The 18,463-nt window shown below is 39.4% G+C and overlaps 1 protein-coding gene across 4 annotated transcripts in view; it reads right to left on the bottom strand.

The window, feature by feature from the left end:
• CEP70 (centrosomal protein 70) overlaps positions 1–18,463 on the bottom strand; it is a 128,213-nt gene that overhangs the window by 85,066 nt on the left and 24,684 nt on the right. For 2 of the 4 annotated variants that reach the window (XM_023187880.2, XM_023187881.2), the window contains 4 exons: positions 15,767–15,840; positions 14,485–14,575; positions 14,242–14,365; positions 13,526–13,706 (listed from right to left, as the gene is read on the bottom strand). In XM_023187880.2, coding sequence (XP_023043648.1) covers positions 13,526–13,706; positions 14,242–14,365; positions 14,485–14,575; positions 15,767–15,840 — 470 coding nt within the window. Of the gene's footprint in view, positions 1–13,525; positions 13,707–14,241; positions 14,366–14,484; positions 14,576–15,766; positions 15,893–17,012; positions 17,145–18,463 lie in introns of those variants that run through there. The other 2 variants (XM_023187884.1, XM_023187883.2) reach the window with 2 other exon arrangements.

The following is an 18,463-nucleotide window of genomic DNA, read 5'->3' on the forward strand; positions in this document are numbered from 1 at the left end:
AACAAAAAAAGAGAATTTTAGACCAATATCCCTGATGAACATTGATGTAAAAATCCTCAGTAAAATACTGGCAAAACGAATCCAGCAGCACATCAAAAAGCTTATCCACCATGATCAAGTGGGCTTCATCCTGGGATGCAAGGCTGGTTCAACAAATGCAAATCAATAAATGTAATCCAGCATATAAACAGAACCAAAGACAAAAACCACATGATTATCTCAATAGATGCAGAAAAGGTCTTCAACAAAATTCAACAGCCTTTCATGCTAAAAAGTCTCAATAAATTTGGTATTGATGGAAAGCACCTCAAAATAATAAGAGCTATTTATGACAAACCCACAGCCAATATCACACTGAATGGGCAAAAACTGGAAAAATTCCCTTTGAAAACTGGCACAAGACAGGGATGCCCTCTCTCACCACTCCTATTCAACATAGTGTTGGAAGTTCTGGCTAGGGCAATCAGGCAAGAGAAGGAAATAAAGATATTCAGTTAGGAAAAGAAGAAGTCAAATTGTCCCTGTTTGCAGATGACATGATTGTATATTTAGAAAACCCCATCGTCTCAGCCCAAAAATCTCCTTAAGCTGATAAGACACTTCAGCAAAGTCTCAGGATACAAAATCAAAGTGCAAAAATCACAAGCATTCTTATACACCAATAACAGACAAACAGAGAACCAAATCATGAATGAACTCCCATTCACAATAGCTTCAAAGAGAATAAAATACCTAGGAATCCAACTTACAAGGGATGTAAAGGACCTCTTCAAGGAGAACTACAAACCACTGCTCAGTGAAATAAAAGAGGACACAAACAAATGGAAGAATATACCATGCTCATGGATAGGAAGAATCAATATCGTGAAAATGGCCATACTGCCCAAAGTAATTTATAAATTCAATGCCATCCCCATTAAGCTACCAATGAGTTTCTTCACAGAATTAGAAAAAACAGCTTTAAAGTTCATATGGAACCAAAAAAGACCCCGCATTGCCAAGACAATCCTAAGCCAAAAGAACAAAGCTGGAGGCATCACGCTACTTGACTTCAAACTATACTACAAGGCTACAGTAACCAAAACTGCATGATATTGGTACCAAAACAGAGATATAGACCAATGAAACAGAACAGAGCCCTCAGGAATAATACCACACATCAAAAGCCATCTGATCTTTGACAAACCTGACAAAAACAAGAAATGGGGAAAGGATTCCCTATTTAATAAATGGTGCTGGGAAAATTGGCTAGCCATAGTAGAAAGCTGAAACTGGATCCTTTCCTTACTCCTTATATGCAAATTAATTCAAGATGGATTAGAGACTTAAATGTTAGACCTAAAACCATAAAAACCCTAGAAGAAAACCTGGGTAATACCATTCAGGACATAGGCATGGGCAAGGACTTCATGTCTAAAACACCAAAAGCAAAGGCAACAAAAGCCAAAATTGACAAATGGGATCTAATTAAACTAAAGAGCTTCTGCACAGCAAAACTACCATCAGAGTGAACAGGCAACCTACAGAATAGGAGAAAATTTTTGCAATCTACTCATCTGACAAAGGGCTAATATCCAGAACCTATAAAGAACTCAAACAAATTTACAAAACAAAACAAAACAAAACAACCCCATCAAAAAGTGGGCAAAGGATATGAACAGACACTTCTCAAAAGAAGACATTCATACAGCCAACAGACACATGAAAAAATGCTCATCATCACTGGCCATCAGAGAAATGCAAATCAAAACCACAATGAGATATCATCTCACACCAGTTAGAATGGCAATCATTAAAAAATCAGGAAACAACAGGTGCTGGAGAGGATGTGGAGAAATAGGAACACTTTTACACTGTTGGTGGGACTGTAAACTAGTTCAACCATTGTGGAAGACAGTGTGGCAATTCCTCAAGGATCTAGAACTAGAAATACCATTTGACCAAGCCATCCCATTACTGGGGATATACCCAAAGGCTTATAAGTCATGCTGCTATAAAGACACATGCACACGTATGTTTACTGCGGCACTATTCACAATAGCAAAGACTTGGAATCAACCCAAACGTCCATCAGTGACAGACTGGATTAAGACAATGCGGCACATATACACCATGGAATACTATGCAGCCATAAAAAATGATGAGTTCGTGTCCTTTGTAGGAACATGGATGCAGCTGGAAACCATCATTCTCAGTAAACTATCACAAGAACAGAAAACCAAATACTGCATGTTCTCACTCATAGGTGGGAATTGAACAATGAGATCACTTGGACACAGGAAGGGGAACATCACACACCAGGTCCTATTGTGGGGGGGCGGGTGCGGATAGCATTAGGAGATATACCTAATGTAAATGACGAGTAATGGGTGCAGCACACCAACATGGCACATGTATACATATGTAACAAACCTGCACATTGTGCACACGTACCCTAGAACTTAAAGTATAAAAAAAAAAAAAAAAAAAAAAAAGCTGGAAAGTTTCACTCCAAAATGAGCTTTGAGTAACAAAAATACAAAAAAGAATAAACATGAAAGACATAGGGTAGTCAATGATAAATACTAATGGAATTGGACTCCTGGGGAAATTGAAAAGAGAAAATGGGGCAGAAACAATATTTGAAGACATAATAGCTAAGAATGTACCCAAACGGATAAAAGCCATCAAGCCACACATTCAAGAAATGCTGCAAAATCAAAGGAAGATAAATCAAAAGAAAACTTGCCTAGGCACAAAGTAAAAATGCTTTAAAACAAAAACAAGCTGTGTATGGTGGCTCATGCCTGTAATCCTTGCACTCTGGGTGGCCAGGGCGGGCAGATCACTTGAGTCCAGGAGTTCAAGACCAGCCGGGCCAACATGGTGAAACCCCATCTCTACCTAAACATACAAAAATTAGCTGGGCACACACCTGTAATCCCAGCTACTCAGGTGACTGAGGTGAGAGGATCACTTGATCCCAGGAGGCGGAGGGTGCAGTGAGCCAAGATTGCACCACTGCACTCTAGGCTGGACAACAGAGCAAGACTCTGTACCAAAAACAAAAAACAACCAACCAACCAAAAACAAGGATAAAAATAGTAAAGGTAGTCAGAGATATTATAAATTGCCTTCAAAGGAGCAGCAAATAGATTGACAATTCAATTCTCAGAAGAAACAATGGAATCTAAGAGATAATGGAATATTTCAAATGCTGAAAGAAAGTAACTACCAACTTATAATTCTATACCCAGTGAAAATATTCATCAAAATTAAGGTGACAAATACCAAGGGTTGATGAGGACAAAAAGAAACTAGAAATCTCATACACTGGTCAGAAGGTAAAATGATAGAGCTACTTTGAAAAAGTCTGACAGTTTCTTAAAAACTTAAATGTGAGGATTGCTGCCAAGATGGCTGAAAAGGAACTGCAGCTCCCAGTGAGATCGACACAGACGATGGCTGATTTCTGTGTTTCCAAACTGAGGTACCAAGTTCATCTCATTGGGACTGGTTGGACAGTGGGTGCAGCCCACGGAGGGCGAACTGAAGCAGGGTGGGGTGTCGCCTCACCCGGGAAACACAAGGGGTCAGAGAACTCGCTCTTCTAGCCAAGGGAAGTCAGGAGGGACTATGCAGTGTGGAACAGTGCACTCCAGCCCAGATACTGCGCTTTTCCCAGTCTTCACAACCCAAAGACCAGGAGATTCCCTCCAGTGCCTACACCACTAGGACCCTGGGTTTCAATCAAAACTGGGCGGCTATTTGGACAGACACCGAGCTAGCTGCAGGAGTTTTTTTTTTTTTTTTTTTTCATACCCCAGTGGCACCTGGAATTCCAGTGAGACAGAACCATTCACTCCCCTGGAAAGGGAACTGAAGCCAGGGACCCAAGTGGTATGGGTAGGCAGGTCCCATCGCCATGAAGCCCAGCAAGCTAAGATCTGCTGGCTTGAAATTCTCGCTGCCAGCACAGCAGTCTGAAGTAAACCTGGGATGCTTGAGCTTGGTGGGGTGAGGGGCATCTGCCATTGCTGAGGCTTGAGTAGGCAGTTTTACCCTCACAGAATAAAAAAAGCCTCCTGGAACTTCAAACTAGGCAGAGCCCACCGTCGCTCAGCAAGGCCATTGTGGCCAGACTGCCTCTCTAGAATGCTCCTCCGTGGGCAGGGCATCTCTGAAAAAAAGGCAGTAGCCCCAGTCAGCGGCTTACAGATAAAACCCCCATCTCCCTGGGACAGAGCACCTGGGGGAAGGGGCAGATGTGGGCACAGCTTCAGCAGACTTAAACGTCCCTGCCTGATGGCTCTGAAGAGAGTAGTAGATCTCCCAACATGGCATTCAAGCTCCGCTAAGGGAGAGACTACCTCCTCAAGTGGATCACTGAACCCCGGGTCTCCTGATTGGGAGACACCTCCCAGTAGGAGCCAACAGACACTTCATACAGGAGAGCTCCAGCTGGCATCTGGCAGGTGCCCCTCTGGAACAAAGCTTCCAGAGGAAGGAACAGACAGCAATCTTTGCTGTTCTGCAACCTCTGCTGGTGATACCTGGGCAAACAGGGTCTGGAGTGGGCCTCCAGCAAACTCCAGCAGACTTGAAGCAGAGGGGCCTGACTGTAAGAAGGAAAACTAACGAAGAGAAAGGAGTAGCATCAACATCAGCAAAAAAGATGTCCACTCAGAGACCCCCATCATAAAGTCATCAACATCAAAGACAAAAGGTAGATAAATCTACGAAGATTGGAAGAAACCAGCACAAAAAGGCTGAAAATTCCAAAAACCAGAACGCCTCTTCTCCGAAGGATCACAACTCCTCGCCACTGAGGAAACAAAACCAAATGGAGAATGAGTTTGACAAACTCACAGAAGTAGGCTTCAGAAGGTGGGTAATAACAAACTCCTCCAAGCTAAAGGAGTATGTTCTAACCCGATGCAAGGAAGCTAAGAACCTTGAAAAAAGGTTAGATGAATTGCTAACGAGAATAACTGGTTTAGAGAAGAACATAAATAACCTGATGGAGTGGAAAAACACAGCATAAGAACTTCGTGAAGCTGGTCAGGTGCGGTGGCTCACCCCTGTAATCCCAGCACTTCGGGAGGCCGAGGCAGGCAGATCATGAGGTCAAGAGATCAAGACCATCCTGGCTAACACAGTGAAACCCAGTCTCAACTAAAAATACGAAAGATTAGCCGGGCATGGTGGCAGGCGCCTGTAGTCCCAGCTACTTGGGAGGCTGAGGCAGGAGAATGGCGTGAACCTGGGAGATGGAGCTTGCAGTGAGCCGAGATCGTACCACTGCACTCCAGCCTGGGTGACAGTGCGAGACACCGTCTCAAAAAAAAAAAAAAAAGAACTTCGTGAAGCATACACAAGTATCAACAGCCGAACTGATCAAGCAGAAGAAAGGATATCAGAGATTTGAAGATCAACTTAATGAAATAAAGCAAGAAGACAAGATAGAGAAAAAGGAATGAACAAAGCCTCCAAGAAATATGCCACTATGTGAAAAGTCCAAATCTGCGTTGGATTGGTGTCCCTGAAAGTGATGGGGAGAATGGAACCAAGTTGGAAAATACTCTTCATGATACTATACAGTAAAACTTCCCCAACCTAGCAAGACAGGCCAACATTCAAATTCAGGAAATACCGAGAACACCACAAAGATACTCCTTGAGAAGAGCAACCCCAAGACACATAATCGTCCAATTCACCAAGGTTGAAATGAAGGAAAAAATGTTAAGGACAGCCAGGAAGAAAGGTCGGGGTTACCCACAAATAGAAGCCCATCAGACTAACACCAGATCTCTCTCCAGGAACCCTACGAGCCAGATAAGAGTGGGGGCCAATATTCAACATTCTTAAATAATTTTCAACCCAGAATTTCATATCTAGCCAAACTAAGCTTCATAAGTGAAGGAGAAATAAAATCCTTTACAGACAAGCAAATGCTGAGAGATTTTGTCACCACCAGGACTGCCTTAAAGAGCTCCTGCAGGAAGCACTAAACATGGAAAGGAACGACCGGTACTAGTCACCACAAAATCATACCAAACTGTAAAGACCACAGTCCTGATGAAGAAACTGCATCAACTAACAGACAAAATAACCAGCTACCATCTTAATGACATGATCAAATTGACACATAACAATATTAACCTTAAATGTAAACGGGCTAAATGTCCCATTTAAAAGACACAGACTGGCAAATTAGATAGTCAAGACCCACTGGTGTCCTATGTTCAGGAGACCCATCTCACTTGCAAAGATACACATAGGCTCAAAATAAAGGGATGGAGGAATATTTACCAAGCAAATGGAAAGAAAAAAAAAAAAAAGCAGGGGTTGCAATTACCTAGTCTCTGATAAAACAGACTTTAAACCAACAAAGATCAAAAGAGACAAAGAAGGGCATTGCCTAATGGTAAAGGGATCAGTGCAACAACAAGAGCTAACGATCCTAAATATATATGTACCCAATACAGGAGCACCCAGATTCATAAAGTTAAGTTCTTAGAGATCTACAGAGAGACTCAGGCTCCCACACAGTAATAGTGAGAGACTTTAACACCCCACTGTCAATATTAGACAGATCAATGAGAAAGAAAATTAACAAGGATATTTAGGACTTGAACTCAGCTCTGGACCATGCGGACCTCATAGACATCTACAGAACTCTCCACCCCAAATCAACAGAATATACATTCTCAGCACCACATCACACTTATTCTAAAATTGACCACATAATTGGAAGTAAAACACTGCTCAGCAAATGCAAAAAAAAAAAAACCCCAGAAATCGTAACAGTCTCTCAGACCACAGTGCAATCAAATTAGAACTAAGGGTTAATAAACTCACTCAAAACCACACAACTACATAGAAACTGAACAACCTGCTCCTGAATGACTACTGGGTAAATAACAAAATGAAGACAGAAATAAAGATGTTCTTTGAAACCAATGAGAACAAAGACACAATGTACCAGAATATCTGGGACACATTTAAAGCAGTGTGTACAGGGAAATTTATAACACTAAGTGCCCACAAGAGAAAGCAGGAAAGATCTAAAATAGACACCCTAACATCGCAATTAAAAGAACTGGAGAAGCAAGCACAGACAAACTCAAAAACTAGCAGAAGACAAGAAATAACTAAGATTACTGCAGAAATGACGAAGCTAGAGACATGAAAAACTCTTCGAAAAAAATCAATGAATCCAGGAGCTGGTTTTTTGAAAAGATCAACAAAACAGATAGACCGCTAGCCAGACTAATAAAGAAGAAAAGAGAGAAGAATCAAATACACACAATAAAAAATGACAAAGGGGTTATCCCCACTGATCCCACAGAACTACAAACTACCATCAGAGAATACTATAAACACCACTACACAAATAAACTAGAAAATCTAGAAGAAATGGATAAATTCCTGGATACATACACCCTACCAAGTCTAAACCACGAAGAAGTTGAATCCCTGAATAGATCAATAACAGACTCAATAATTAACAGCCTACCACCAAAAAAAGTCCAGGACCAGATGGATTCACAGCCGAATTCTACCAGAGGTACAAAGAGGAGCTGGTACCATTTCTTCTGAAACTATTCCAATCAATAGAAGAAGAGAGAATCCTCCCTAACTCATTTTATGAGGCCAGCATCATCCTGATACCAAAGGCTGGCAGAGACACAACAAAAAAAGAAAATTTCAGGCCAATATCCCTGATGATCATCGATGTGAAAATCCTAAATAAAATACTGGCAAACCGAATCCAGCAGCACATCAAAAAGCTTATCCACCAAGATCAAGTTGGCTTCATCCCTGGGATGCAAGGCTGGTTCAACACATGCAAATCAATAAACGTAATCCATCACGTAAACAGAACCAAAGGCAAAAACCACATGATTATCTCAATAGATGCAGAAAAGGCCTTCAACAAAATTCAACTGCCCTTCATGCTAAAAACTCTCAATAAACTAGGTATTGATGGACTGTATCTCAAAATAATAAGAGCTATTTATGACAAACCCACAGCCAAAATCATACTGAATGGGCAAAAACTGGAAGCACTCCCTTTGAAAACTGGCACAAGACAAGAATGCCCTTTCGCACCACTCCTATTCAACATAGTATTGGAAGTTCTGGCCAGGGCAATCAGGCAAAAGAAAGAAATAAAGGGTATTACAAACAAGAAAAGAGGAAGTCAAATTGTCTCTGTTTGCAGATGACATAATTGTATATTTAGAAAAGCCCAAACTCTCCTTAAGCAGATAAGCAACTTCAGCAAAGTCTCAGGATACAAAATCAATGTGCAAAAATCACAGGCATTCCTATACCAATAAGAGACAAACAAGGCCAAATCATGAGTGAACTCCCACTCACAATTACTACAAGGAGAATTAAATACCTAGGAATACAACTTACAAGAGATATGAAGGACCTCTTCAAGGAGAACTACAAACTACTGCTCAAGGAAATAAGAGAGGATACAAACAAATGGAAAAATATTCCATGCTCACCGATAGGAAAAATCAATATCGTGAAAATGGGCATACTGCCCAAAGTAATTTATAGATTCAGTGCTATCCCCATCAAGTTACCATTGACTTTCTTCACAGAATCAGAAAAAACTACTTAAAATTTCACATGGAACCAAAAAAGAGTCTGCATAGCCAAGACAATACTAAGCAAAAGGCTGGAGGCAACACACTACCTGACTTCAAACTATAGTACAAGGCTACAGTAACCAAAATAGCATGGTACTGGTACCAAAACAGATATATAGATCAATGGGACAGAACAGAGGCCATAGAAATAACACCACACATCTACAACCATCTGATCTTTGACAAACCTGACAAAAACAAGCAATGGGGAACAGATTCCCTATTTAATAAATGGTGTTGGGAAAACTGGCTAGCCATATGCAGAAAACTGAAACTGGACTCCTTTCTTATACCTTACACAAAAAATTAATTCAAGATGTAATAAACACTTAAACGTAAGACTTAAAACCATAAAAACCCTAGAAGAAAACCTAGGCAATACTATTGAGGACATAGGCATAGACAAAGACTTCATGGCTAAAACACCAAAGGCAAAGGCAACAAAAGCCAAAATAGACCAGTGAGATCTAATTAAACTAAAGAGCTTCTGCACAGCAAAAGAAACTACCATCAGAGTGAACAGGCAACCTACAGAATGGGAGAAAATTTTTGCAATCTATCCACCTGACAAAGGGCTAATATCCAGAATCTATAAAGAACTTAAACAATTTTGCAAGAAAAAAACAACCCCCTCAAAAAGTGGGTGAAGGATACGAACAGACACTTCTCAAAAGAAGACATTTATGTGGCCAATAAGCACATGAAAAAAAGCTCATCATCACTGGTCATTAGAGAAATGCAAATCAAAACCACGAGATACCATCTCACACCAGTTAGAATGGTGATCATTAAAAAGTCAGAAAACAGCAGATGCTGGAGAGGATGTGGAGAAATAGGAACACTTTTACACTGTTGGTGGGGGTGTAAATTAGTTCAATCATTGTGGAAGACAGTGTGGCAATTCCTCAAGGATCTAGAACCAGAAGAAATACCATTTGACCCAGCAATCCCATTACTGAGTATATATCCAAAGTATTATAAATGATTCTACTATAAAGACACATGCACACGTTTATTGCAGCACTATTTACGACAGCAAAGACTTGGAGCTAACTCAAATGCCCATCAGTGATAGACTGGATAAAGAAAATGTGGCTCATATACATCATGGAATACTACGCAGCTATGAAAAAGGATGAGTGCATGTCCTTTGAAGCTGGAAACCATCATTCTCAGCAAACTAACACAAGAATGGAAAACCAAACACCGCATGTTCTCACTTATAAGTGGGAGTTGAACAATGAAAACACATGGACACAGCAAGGGGAACATCACACACTGGGGCCTGTCAGGGGGTGGGGGACTAGGGGAGGGATAGCATTAAGAGAAATACCTAATGTAGATGATGGGTTGATGGGTGCAGCAAACCACCATGGCAAGTGTATACCTATGTAACAAACCTGAACGTTCTGCACATGTACCCCAGAACTTAACGTATTTAAAAAAAAAAAAAAAACTTAAATGTATACTTACCATATAACTCAGGAATTCCAATTCTAGGTATCTACCCAAGAAAACTGAAAGCATATGTCCACACAAATATTTGAACATACAGTTTACAAGAGCTTTCTTTGTAATAGCCAAAAACTAGAAACAACGAAAATGTCCATCAACAGAAGAATGGATAAACAAACTGTGGTATATCCATACAACGGAGTACTTCTCAGCAATAAAAAGGTATGTGCAACTACATGGGTGAATCTTGAAATAATTATGCTGAATGAAAAAAACTGAATACCAATTATATCAATAGCCCATGCCATCTGAATTGTCTTTTCCCAAAAGTCTTTCAATATACCTCAAACATTTGCAAATTTCCTTGACCTCTTTGCATATACATACAAAACCAATGTTTCCTTTCTCCCAACTACAAAACACGCAGCACTAAACCATTCTAAAATTGGAAGCAACTGTATACCAAAAATAGAAGAATGTGTCTTAAACTATGAAATAATTATTCTCCACAGGCACTTTCATCTTCTCAAGAAAGCAAAGATTGATTAGTATGGTCAAGAATAGAAGTTGACACCTCAAAACACGCCACTTTGGTATAAGGATTATTCTGAGTTGAAGGCAAGTAAGACAATAACACAAGAAAAGCTCTCTGCCCTTCCTTTATTAGCCTAAAGGAGTACATAAATTTGTACAGAAATTAATCCAGTGACAACCCTGGATCCTTATTAGCCCAGAGGTGGCACTAGAGGACTCTACATAACCAACTTTACTGACTAGCCCTTATCTTCCATTAGTCCCTGATATATTTACCTTCCCACAATTTGCTTCCCTAGAGACTCAAAGTCTTTTTCCTTTGTCTTGCTACTTCTCTGAAAATTTACTGGTGGTGGCTGTTGTTAAGATGCTATAGAAGTCCAAGTTCTAGCAATCTCTTTGAGCCCAACATCCATGGGTTTCTCCCATGTATATATGATATATTCATAAACTTGTTTGTTTTTCACTTGTTAGTCTTTTGTTACAGAGCGCTGATTGAGAATCTGAAAGGATAGAAGTAAAAATATTTTTTCCTTCTCTATAATAGAATAAGATGTTTGACTAGTATGAAATGAGGCAACCTAGCAACATTCAGGGACAGCAATTCTTTGGGTTTGCTGATTTCTGTTGACACTCTATAAAGTACCCATCAGAGACTTAAAAAAACAAACAACTAATTTCAGTTGATCATATTAGGACAGAGAGCCTTCCCCAACCCCAGATACCCACTCCTCAATCCTATTTGCCTTTCCCCTTCTATGGGTGACTGAAACATGAAACCTCCTCTGTACCAATTTATAAGCTACAGGACAAATCTTTGGGACCTGGAACAAAGAGCTAAAGGCACGATAAATCATTTATGATAGATGAAACCATTTGATAGAAAATACATGGCATTACATTCAAGTCACCCCTTACCAATGAACTCTCATGTATCTGTTCTTTGAAGTGCTTAAAACCCTGGTAAATTTGTAAGCCTTGTATTTCTAATAATTTAATTTTGTTATTAATTATATCTCAACCTCTCTGAAAGACAAATAGATATCTTCCCCAACAAAGACCACTGGTCTTCCCTGCTCTGAACTCATTCACTCAGCCAAAGACCCAGCACAGCACCTTTACAGCTTCTGATGGCTGCTTTTCACACCAATAAGTCAATGATTTAAAGAGTTTCAGATTTCCACTTGCCCTATAAAAGCAAGGTCAAAACCAATGCATACAGAAAATATTTCCAAAATACCCCTCCTTTTAGAGAGATGTTATAAATATACTATCGATGAGGAAAGCAACCTTGTTAACAAAGCCAACCTAGGCCGGGCACAGTGGCTCACGCCTATAATCTCAGCACTTTGGGAGGCTGAGGCGGGTGGATTGTGAAGTCAGGAGTTCAAGACTAGCCTGGCCAAGATAGTGAAACTCCATCTCTACTAAAATACAAAAAATTAGCCAGGCATGGTGGTGCATGCCTGTAGTCTCAGCTACTTGAGAGGCTGAGGCAGGAGAATCGCTTGAACCTGGGAGGCGGAGGTTGCAGTGAGCCTAGATCATGCCACTGCACTCCAGCCTGGGTGACAGAGCTGAACTCTGTCTCAAAAAAAAAAAAAAAAAAAAAAAAAAAGCCAACCTAAAAATATAGCATTCTAATGGTAGAGGAGTTTGTCAAACAATGTCTTCTCTGAAACTATGATCAATATCAGCAGTTCTAGTACTGCCTGCCCCAAGCTGGCACATAAACAAGGTCAGAGCACCAACTGCCTCTATCTTCATACCAGAGCTCCCTAGTATCTCTGGTTAATTCTCTTGGACTCCATGGAATTTATACTAACTCATCTGATCCTTCCAATACTGCCAGCATACACTGAGGGGACTTCCAGACCTTGCCTGATGAATACTGCTCCCTTTTAGATAGCCTGAACTCACATATGCAAAGGTATATATAGTGTTGTGTCAGCAAAACCACTAAAATAAGAACTTAATGTTTATAATTATATAATGTTGGTAAAGATCAGAAACATCTCACACAACTAAACATTAGTTACCAGCACAAGATTCATTTCCTTTAATCACAATAAACACCCATGTTTTAAGCTTTTAAAATTAGAAAGTTAATTACTTAATGTCATAAAATTTCTGTTTTAGACATAAAAAGTTGCAGATGCCAGCCAGGTGCAGTGCCCCACACCTGTAATCCCAGCACTTTGGGAGGCCGAGGCAGGCACATTGCTTGAGCTCAGGAATTTGAGACCAGCCTAGGTAACATGGCAAAAGCCTGTCTCTATAAAAAATATAAAAATTAGCCAGGCATGGTGGCATGTGCCTGTAGTCCCAGCTACTCCAGAGGCTGAGGTGGAAGGATCACCTGAGCACAGGAGGCAGAGGTTGCACTGGGCTGTGATTGCGCCACTGCACTCCAACCTGGGTGACAGAGCCAGACGCTGTCTCAAAAAAGTAAATAAATAAAGTTGTAGGTGCCTATTAGATATCCAGTAGAGATATCAAGTAGGCAACTGGATATGAGTCTGGAATTCAGGGAGAGGATGGGGCTACAGATATAAATTTTGGATCCTATATTAGATTGAGATTACCAAGGGAATCAAAGTGTATAGGAAAGAGAAAAGATCTAAAGACTGAGCACTGGGGAATTCCAACACTAAGAGCCTAGGGAGATGAGGGAAAAAAAAACAGCAAAAGAAATTAGAGAATGATCAGTGAGGTCAGAGGGAAACAAAGAGGACATTCTGGAAATCAAGTGAAGAGAATTTCAAGGTAGCAGTGATAGGCCAAAAAAGGTAAAAACCACTGAATCAAACAACATGGAAGTCACCTGGGACCATAATGAGCTGTTTTAGTACTAACTAACCATCATCTAGGAATTCATAACTCAGTACCTGTAAAGTTTTCTGCTCCTTTTGAAGATCTTTTATTTTATTCTGTTGCTGGCAAGCCCTATTTAGTGATTCATCCTCCAATTCACCAATTTTGGATTTCACACTCTCCATAATTTGTTCCAAGTCATTAGCTCGTTGTTCTTGATTGGTTGCTCGGCTGTGCTCTAGCTGAAGTTCATTTCTAAGTTAATAGACATACAATTTCTTCCCTTAGTATTAAAAAATAAATGAAATTACCAAACATATCCATATAACAATGTATTGACTTTCTAAAGTTTCTTTGCATTCTCTTTATCCAAAATGCTTGGAATCAGAAGTGATTCATATTTCAGATTTTTTCAGATTTTGGAATATTTGCATCGTACTTACTAGTTAAGCATCTCAAATCTGAAAATCCAAAATCCAAAATGCTCCAATAAGCATTTCCTTTAAGCATCATGTTGGTGCTCAAAAAGTTTCAAATTTTGGAGCCTTTCAAATTTTCAGATTTGAGATGCTCATCCTGCAACAGAAACTAATAGAAGAAATATAGGGTACATTAAACATATATGCTAAGTTATTACCAAAAGATTTACCTATCAAAATTTTATCTACAAAAATATTTTTTAGTTTAATATTTAATCAAAATGGGAAATTAAATTTCAAGATTGTTTTCAATGCAGTTATTTTTAGAATGCATACAAACAATTCAAAAGAAATATTTTCCATTTTCTTACCTAAGCTGCTGATTAGTTTCTATAAGCTCCTTTATCATGTTCTGTTGACGTGATGTTTCTTCCACCAACAATTTCAAATTCTGTCTCATCCTTTGTGATGACTGTTTGTCAAAAATGATGAGATCTACATTTTAAAAAGTATATAATACAGATAGTAAAAATAAAAGGCAAAATATTTAAGATAAAAAAATTTTTAAGGAAAAATACTTTTTACCTTAAGCAGCAAGAATAGGATCTAATTACCTTTGAGATCTGTTCTTTTGACTAGAGACAAAGGTTTTAAGCCATGCATCATCAATAGCACATTTATGCTTTCCCATTCTGCTTCTTCCTGCTACAATTACAAAGAGAGGAAAAAGGGTCAACTTTAAGATATAAAGTGAAGAAGTTCTCTCATATATAATTTCCTGCATTTTCAGAATAGAACTTTTTCTTCAAAAGTTTTAAGTATAAATGTTTATGCATATACAATATCCAAAAAACACATTTATTGTTTCCAGCAAAATTAGTAATAGATTAGAAGTATATAAATAAGCACAAACTGTTGCATTATACAGAATACTCACATGTAGGCCTCAATGGACAAAACCAACAACAATAAAAACACCTTGTAATTTCAGTGAATCAAACAACTCTAAGGTTTCAGATTTAATAAGCCAAACCACGCCTTGCTCAGAATAAACAGCTGCACACTAGGCTATAATGCTATAATAACTGAATAGTAAAGAAAAGGTGAGTCACTTCTAAGTATCACTTCCATAATGACTAGGGTCACAAAAAAATCAAAACATACCTGACTAGTTGGAGCCAATATTTCAGACAGCTCCTTGTCAAATGGACAAGGTCTAACTATAAAAAGAAGCCTGTCCATCTGGATAACTGACTCTAACAGAATCACACTGAAAGATGATCTCAAAGTCAAACAAGTCTTTCTTTTTGACTGTTTACTTTTTCCTCCTTTTTTTTGACACCTCCTCCCACTCATAACTTTTCCCTCATTTATGCTTTAGTCTTTCTGATCACAGAGTTTAACTACGTGGTAGACACAACTAAAATTATCACTGATGTTTGTTTTAGGAGCCAAAAGCTCTGAGTTAGTGTCTCAGAACATCTACTGTAACTCATAAAAATAAAATGCTCTATACATAATAAAGTCACATATTTTGAATGATTAACTTATACATATTGTTCCCTGATACCTCTTACATTTTAAGGTAAAGTAATTGTAAATTCTGAAAATAGTTGGGAATGGCATTTTCCAAAGTACATGCTACACAACACTAGTCTAATGAAAAGTTCATCAAACTAGTGTTAAGTAGGTATGAAATGTTGTATACTAAATCCTCCCTTTGGAGACTAATATTGTGAAGTCTTAGAGTAATTAAACCATTGCATAGTCTTTAACCCAGCATTTCCCAAAATTATGAGAAAAGAATCCTTTTAAAGTCAAATTTTCCTGTTTGCAGATGTAGCATTCTTTGGCACATATTTTGAGAAGCAATGTCTTAAAATATTTTAAGTTTACCTGTTTTTCAGTCATAAGTCTGTCTGACGGTTGATTGGAATCCTGAGGTTTAGGGGCTACCGGAAACATAGTTTCTTTTGTAGAATCAAAAGAAACAGAAATTGGCAATTAAAAAATTTGAGTTGCCTAAATGAAAAAAGACAAAAAGTGCAATAGGAGTTAAAGAAAAGTGTATTTAAAAGAATCCACTTCTCTTGCAGGGCAATTCAGGTCATTCCTGCATCAAAACTTTATGACTTCTTAGATAGCAGATTGTAAGACTCATTTGAATAAACCCTATCTTAGAATGTTCTCCTCTGGAAATAAAGTATTCTGGGATTTTACACATATACCACACACACACATACTCTGTCCTGTCCCACCCCCCACCACAGAATGAAGGAAATATCTAAGTGTATAATGTGAAAAGCATGTGACATTAATAAACTGTTAACTTTTGGAAGATGCTTCTTTCAGTTCTCTATGCTGCATTCAGAAAAATACAGAAGACATACTCCTCCAAACAGAGGATACACTGATGAAGTATAATGCATAACTGGTACCCAAGAACAAAAGAAAGAATGGAGTAGAAGCAGCATTTGAAGAGCTAATGGCTAAGAAAAATTTGAGAATCAATGAAAGACACAAATCCACACATTATAGAAACCCAACATACTGCAACTGGGATAAAGTAAAAAAAGAAAAAAGAAAAAAAAGTCAGCCATACCTAGACATATCTTCAATGTGCTGAAAGAAAATAATTGCTGATCTAAAATTCTAAAGCCAGTGAAAACATTCATTAATGAATAATAAAGGCAAAAGAAATATATTTTCAAATACATGACACAAAATCAACCTGAGAAAGTTCATCGAATCTGCTCTGTAAAAAAATTCTAAAGAAGATGCTTCATGCAGAGGACTCCCTGATAGAAAAGCAGAGATATAGAAAAAAATAGAGCAAAAAAATGAGCGAGTCTAAACACAGACTACATAACGAGATCTTGAGAAGTTTAAAATATACAATTAAAGTGCACAATAACAGAAATATATTAGCTGAGAGTAGGGCAAATGGAGTAACAGTGTTCTAAGTTTGTTTACAATCCAGGTGGACACTGGTAAAGGTATCTGTTAACACTGGGCTTTTGTATAAGTTAAGGATGCTTGAGAATTTCTAGGACATCAACTGAAGAATTGAACAGAAGCATATAATTTTCTAACTAGTAAAGGGGAAAAACAAGACTATAATGATGGATTTTTAAAAATATACCCAAGTCCAAGATGGCCGCATATGAACGGCTCTAGTCTGCAGCTCCCAGTGTGATTGATGCAAAAGACAGGTGATTTCTGCATTTCCAACTGAGGTACCTGGTTCTTCTCATTGGGACTGGCTGGAAAGCAGGTGCAGCCCACAGAGGGCGAGCCGAAGCAGGGCGGGGCATCACTTCACCCAGGAAGTGCAAGGAGTCGGGGTATTTCACTTTCGTAGCCAAAGGAAGCCGTGACAGACTGTACCAGGAAAATCAAGACACTGCTACCCAAATACTGCGCTTTTCCAATGGTCTTAGCAAATTGCAAACCAGGAGATTATATCCCATGCCTGGCTCAGCGGGTCCCATGCCCACGGAGCCTTGCTCACTGCTAGTGCAGCAGTCCGAAATTGAACTGCAAGGGGGCAGCCTGGTTGAGGGAGGGGCATCCGCCATTGCTGAGGCTTGAGTAGGTTAACAAAGCGGCCAGGAAGCTCGAACTGGGTGGAGCCCACCACAGCTCAACGAGGCCTGCCTGCCTCTGTGGACTCCACCTCTGGGGGCAGGGCATACCTGAACAAAAGGCAGCAGAAACTTCTGCAGACTGAAACATCCCTGTCTGACAGCTCTAAAGACAGCAGTGGTTCTCCCAGCACGGTGTTTGAGCTCTGAGAACGGACAGACTGCCTCCTCAAGTGGGTCCCTGACCTCCATGTAGCCTAACTGGGAGACACCTCCCAGTAGGACCCAACTGACACCTCATACAGCCGGGTGCCCCTCTGAGATGAACCTTTCAGAGGAAGGATCAGGCAGCAATATTTGCTGTTCTGCAGCCTCCGCTGGTGATACCGAGGCAAACAGGGTCTGGAGTGGACCTCCAGCAAACTCTTATAGACCTCCAGCTGAGGGACCTGTTAGAAAGAAAACTAACAAACAGAAAGGAATAGCATCAATGTCAACAAAAAGGACATCCACACCAAAATCCCATCTGTAAGTCACCATCATCAAAGACCAAAGGTAGATAAAACCACAAAGATGGGGAGAAACCACAGCAGAAAAGCTGAAAATTCTAAAGATTAGAGTGCCTCTTCTCCTCCAAAGGATCGCAGCTCCTCACCAGCAATGGAACAAGGCTGGATGGAGAATGACTTTGATGAGTCGACAGAAGTAGGCTTCAAAAGGTCGGTAATAACAAACTTCTCCAAGCTAAAAGAGGATGTTCAAACCCATCACAAGAAAGCTAAAAACCTTGAAAAAAGATTAGACAAATGGCTTACTAGAAAAAACAGTGTAGAGAAGACCTCAAATGACCTGACGGAGCTGAAAACCATGACATAAGAACTAGGTGACGCATGCACCACAAGCTTCAGTAGCCGATTTGATCAAGTGGTAGAAAGGGTATCAGTGATTAATGATAAAATTAATGAAATGAAGCGAGAAAATAAGTTTAGAGAAAAAAGAGTAAAAAGGA

Source organism: Piliocolobus tephrosceles, chromosome 2, assembly GCF_002776525.5.
Source record: "Piliocolobus tephrosceles isolate RC106 chromosome 2, ASM277652v3, whole genome shotgun sequence".
In the NCBI taxonomy this organism is placed as follows: domain Eukaryota; kingdom Metazoa; phylum Chordata; class Mammalia; order Primates; family Cercopithecidae; genus Piliocolobus; species Piliocolobus tephrosceles.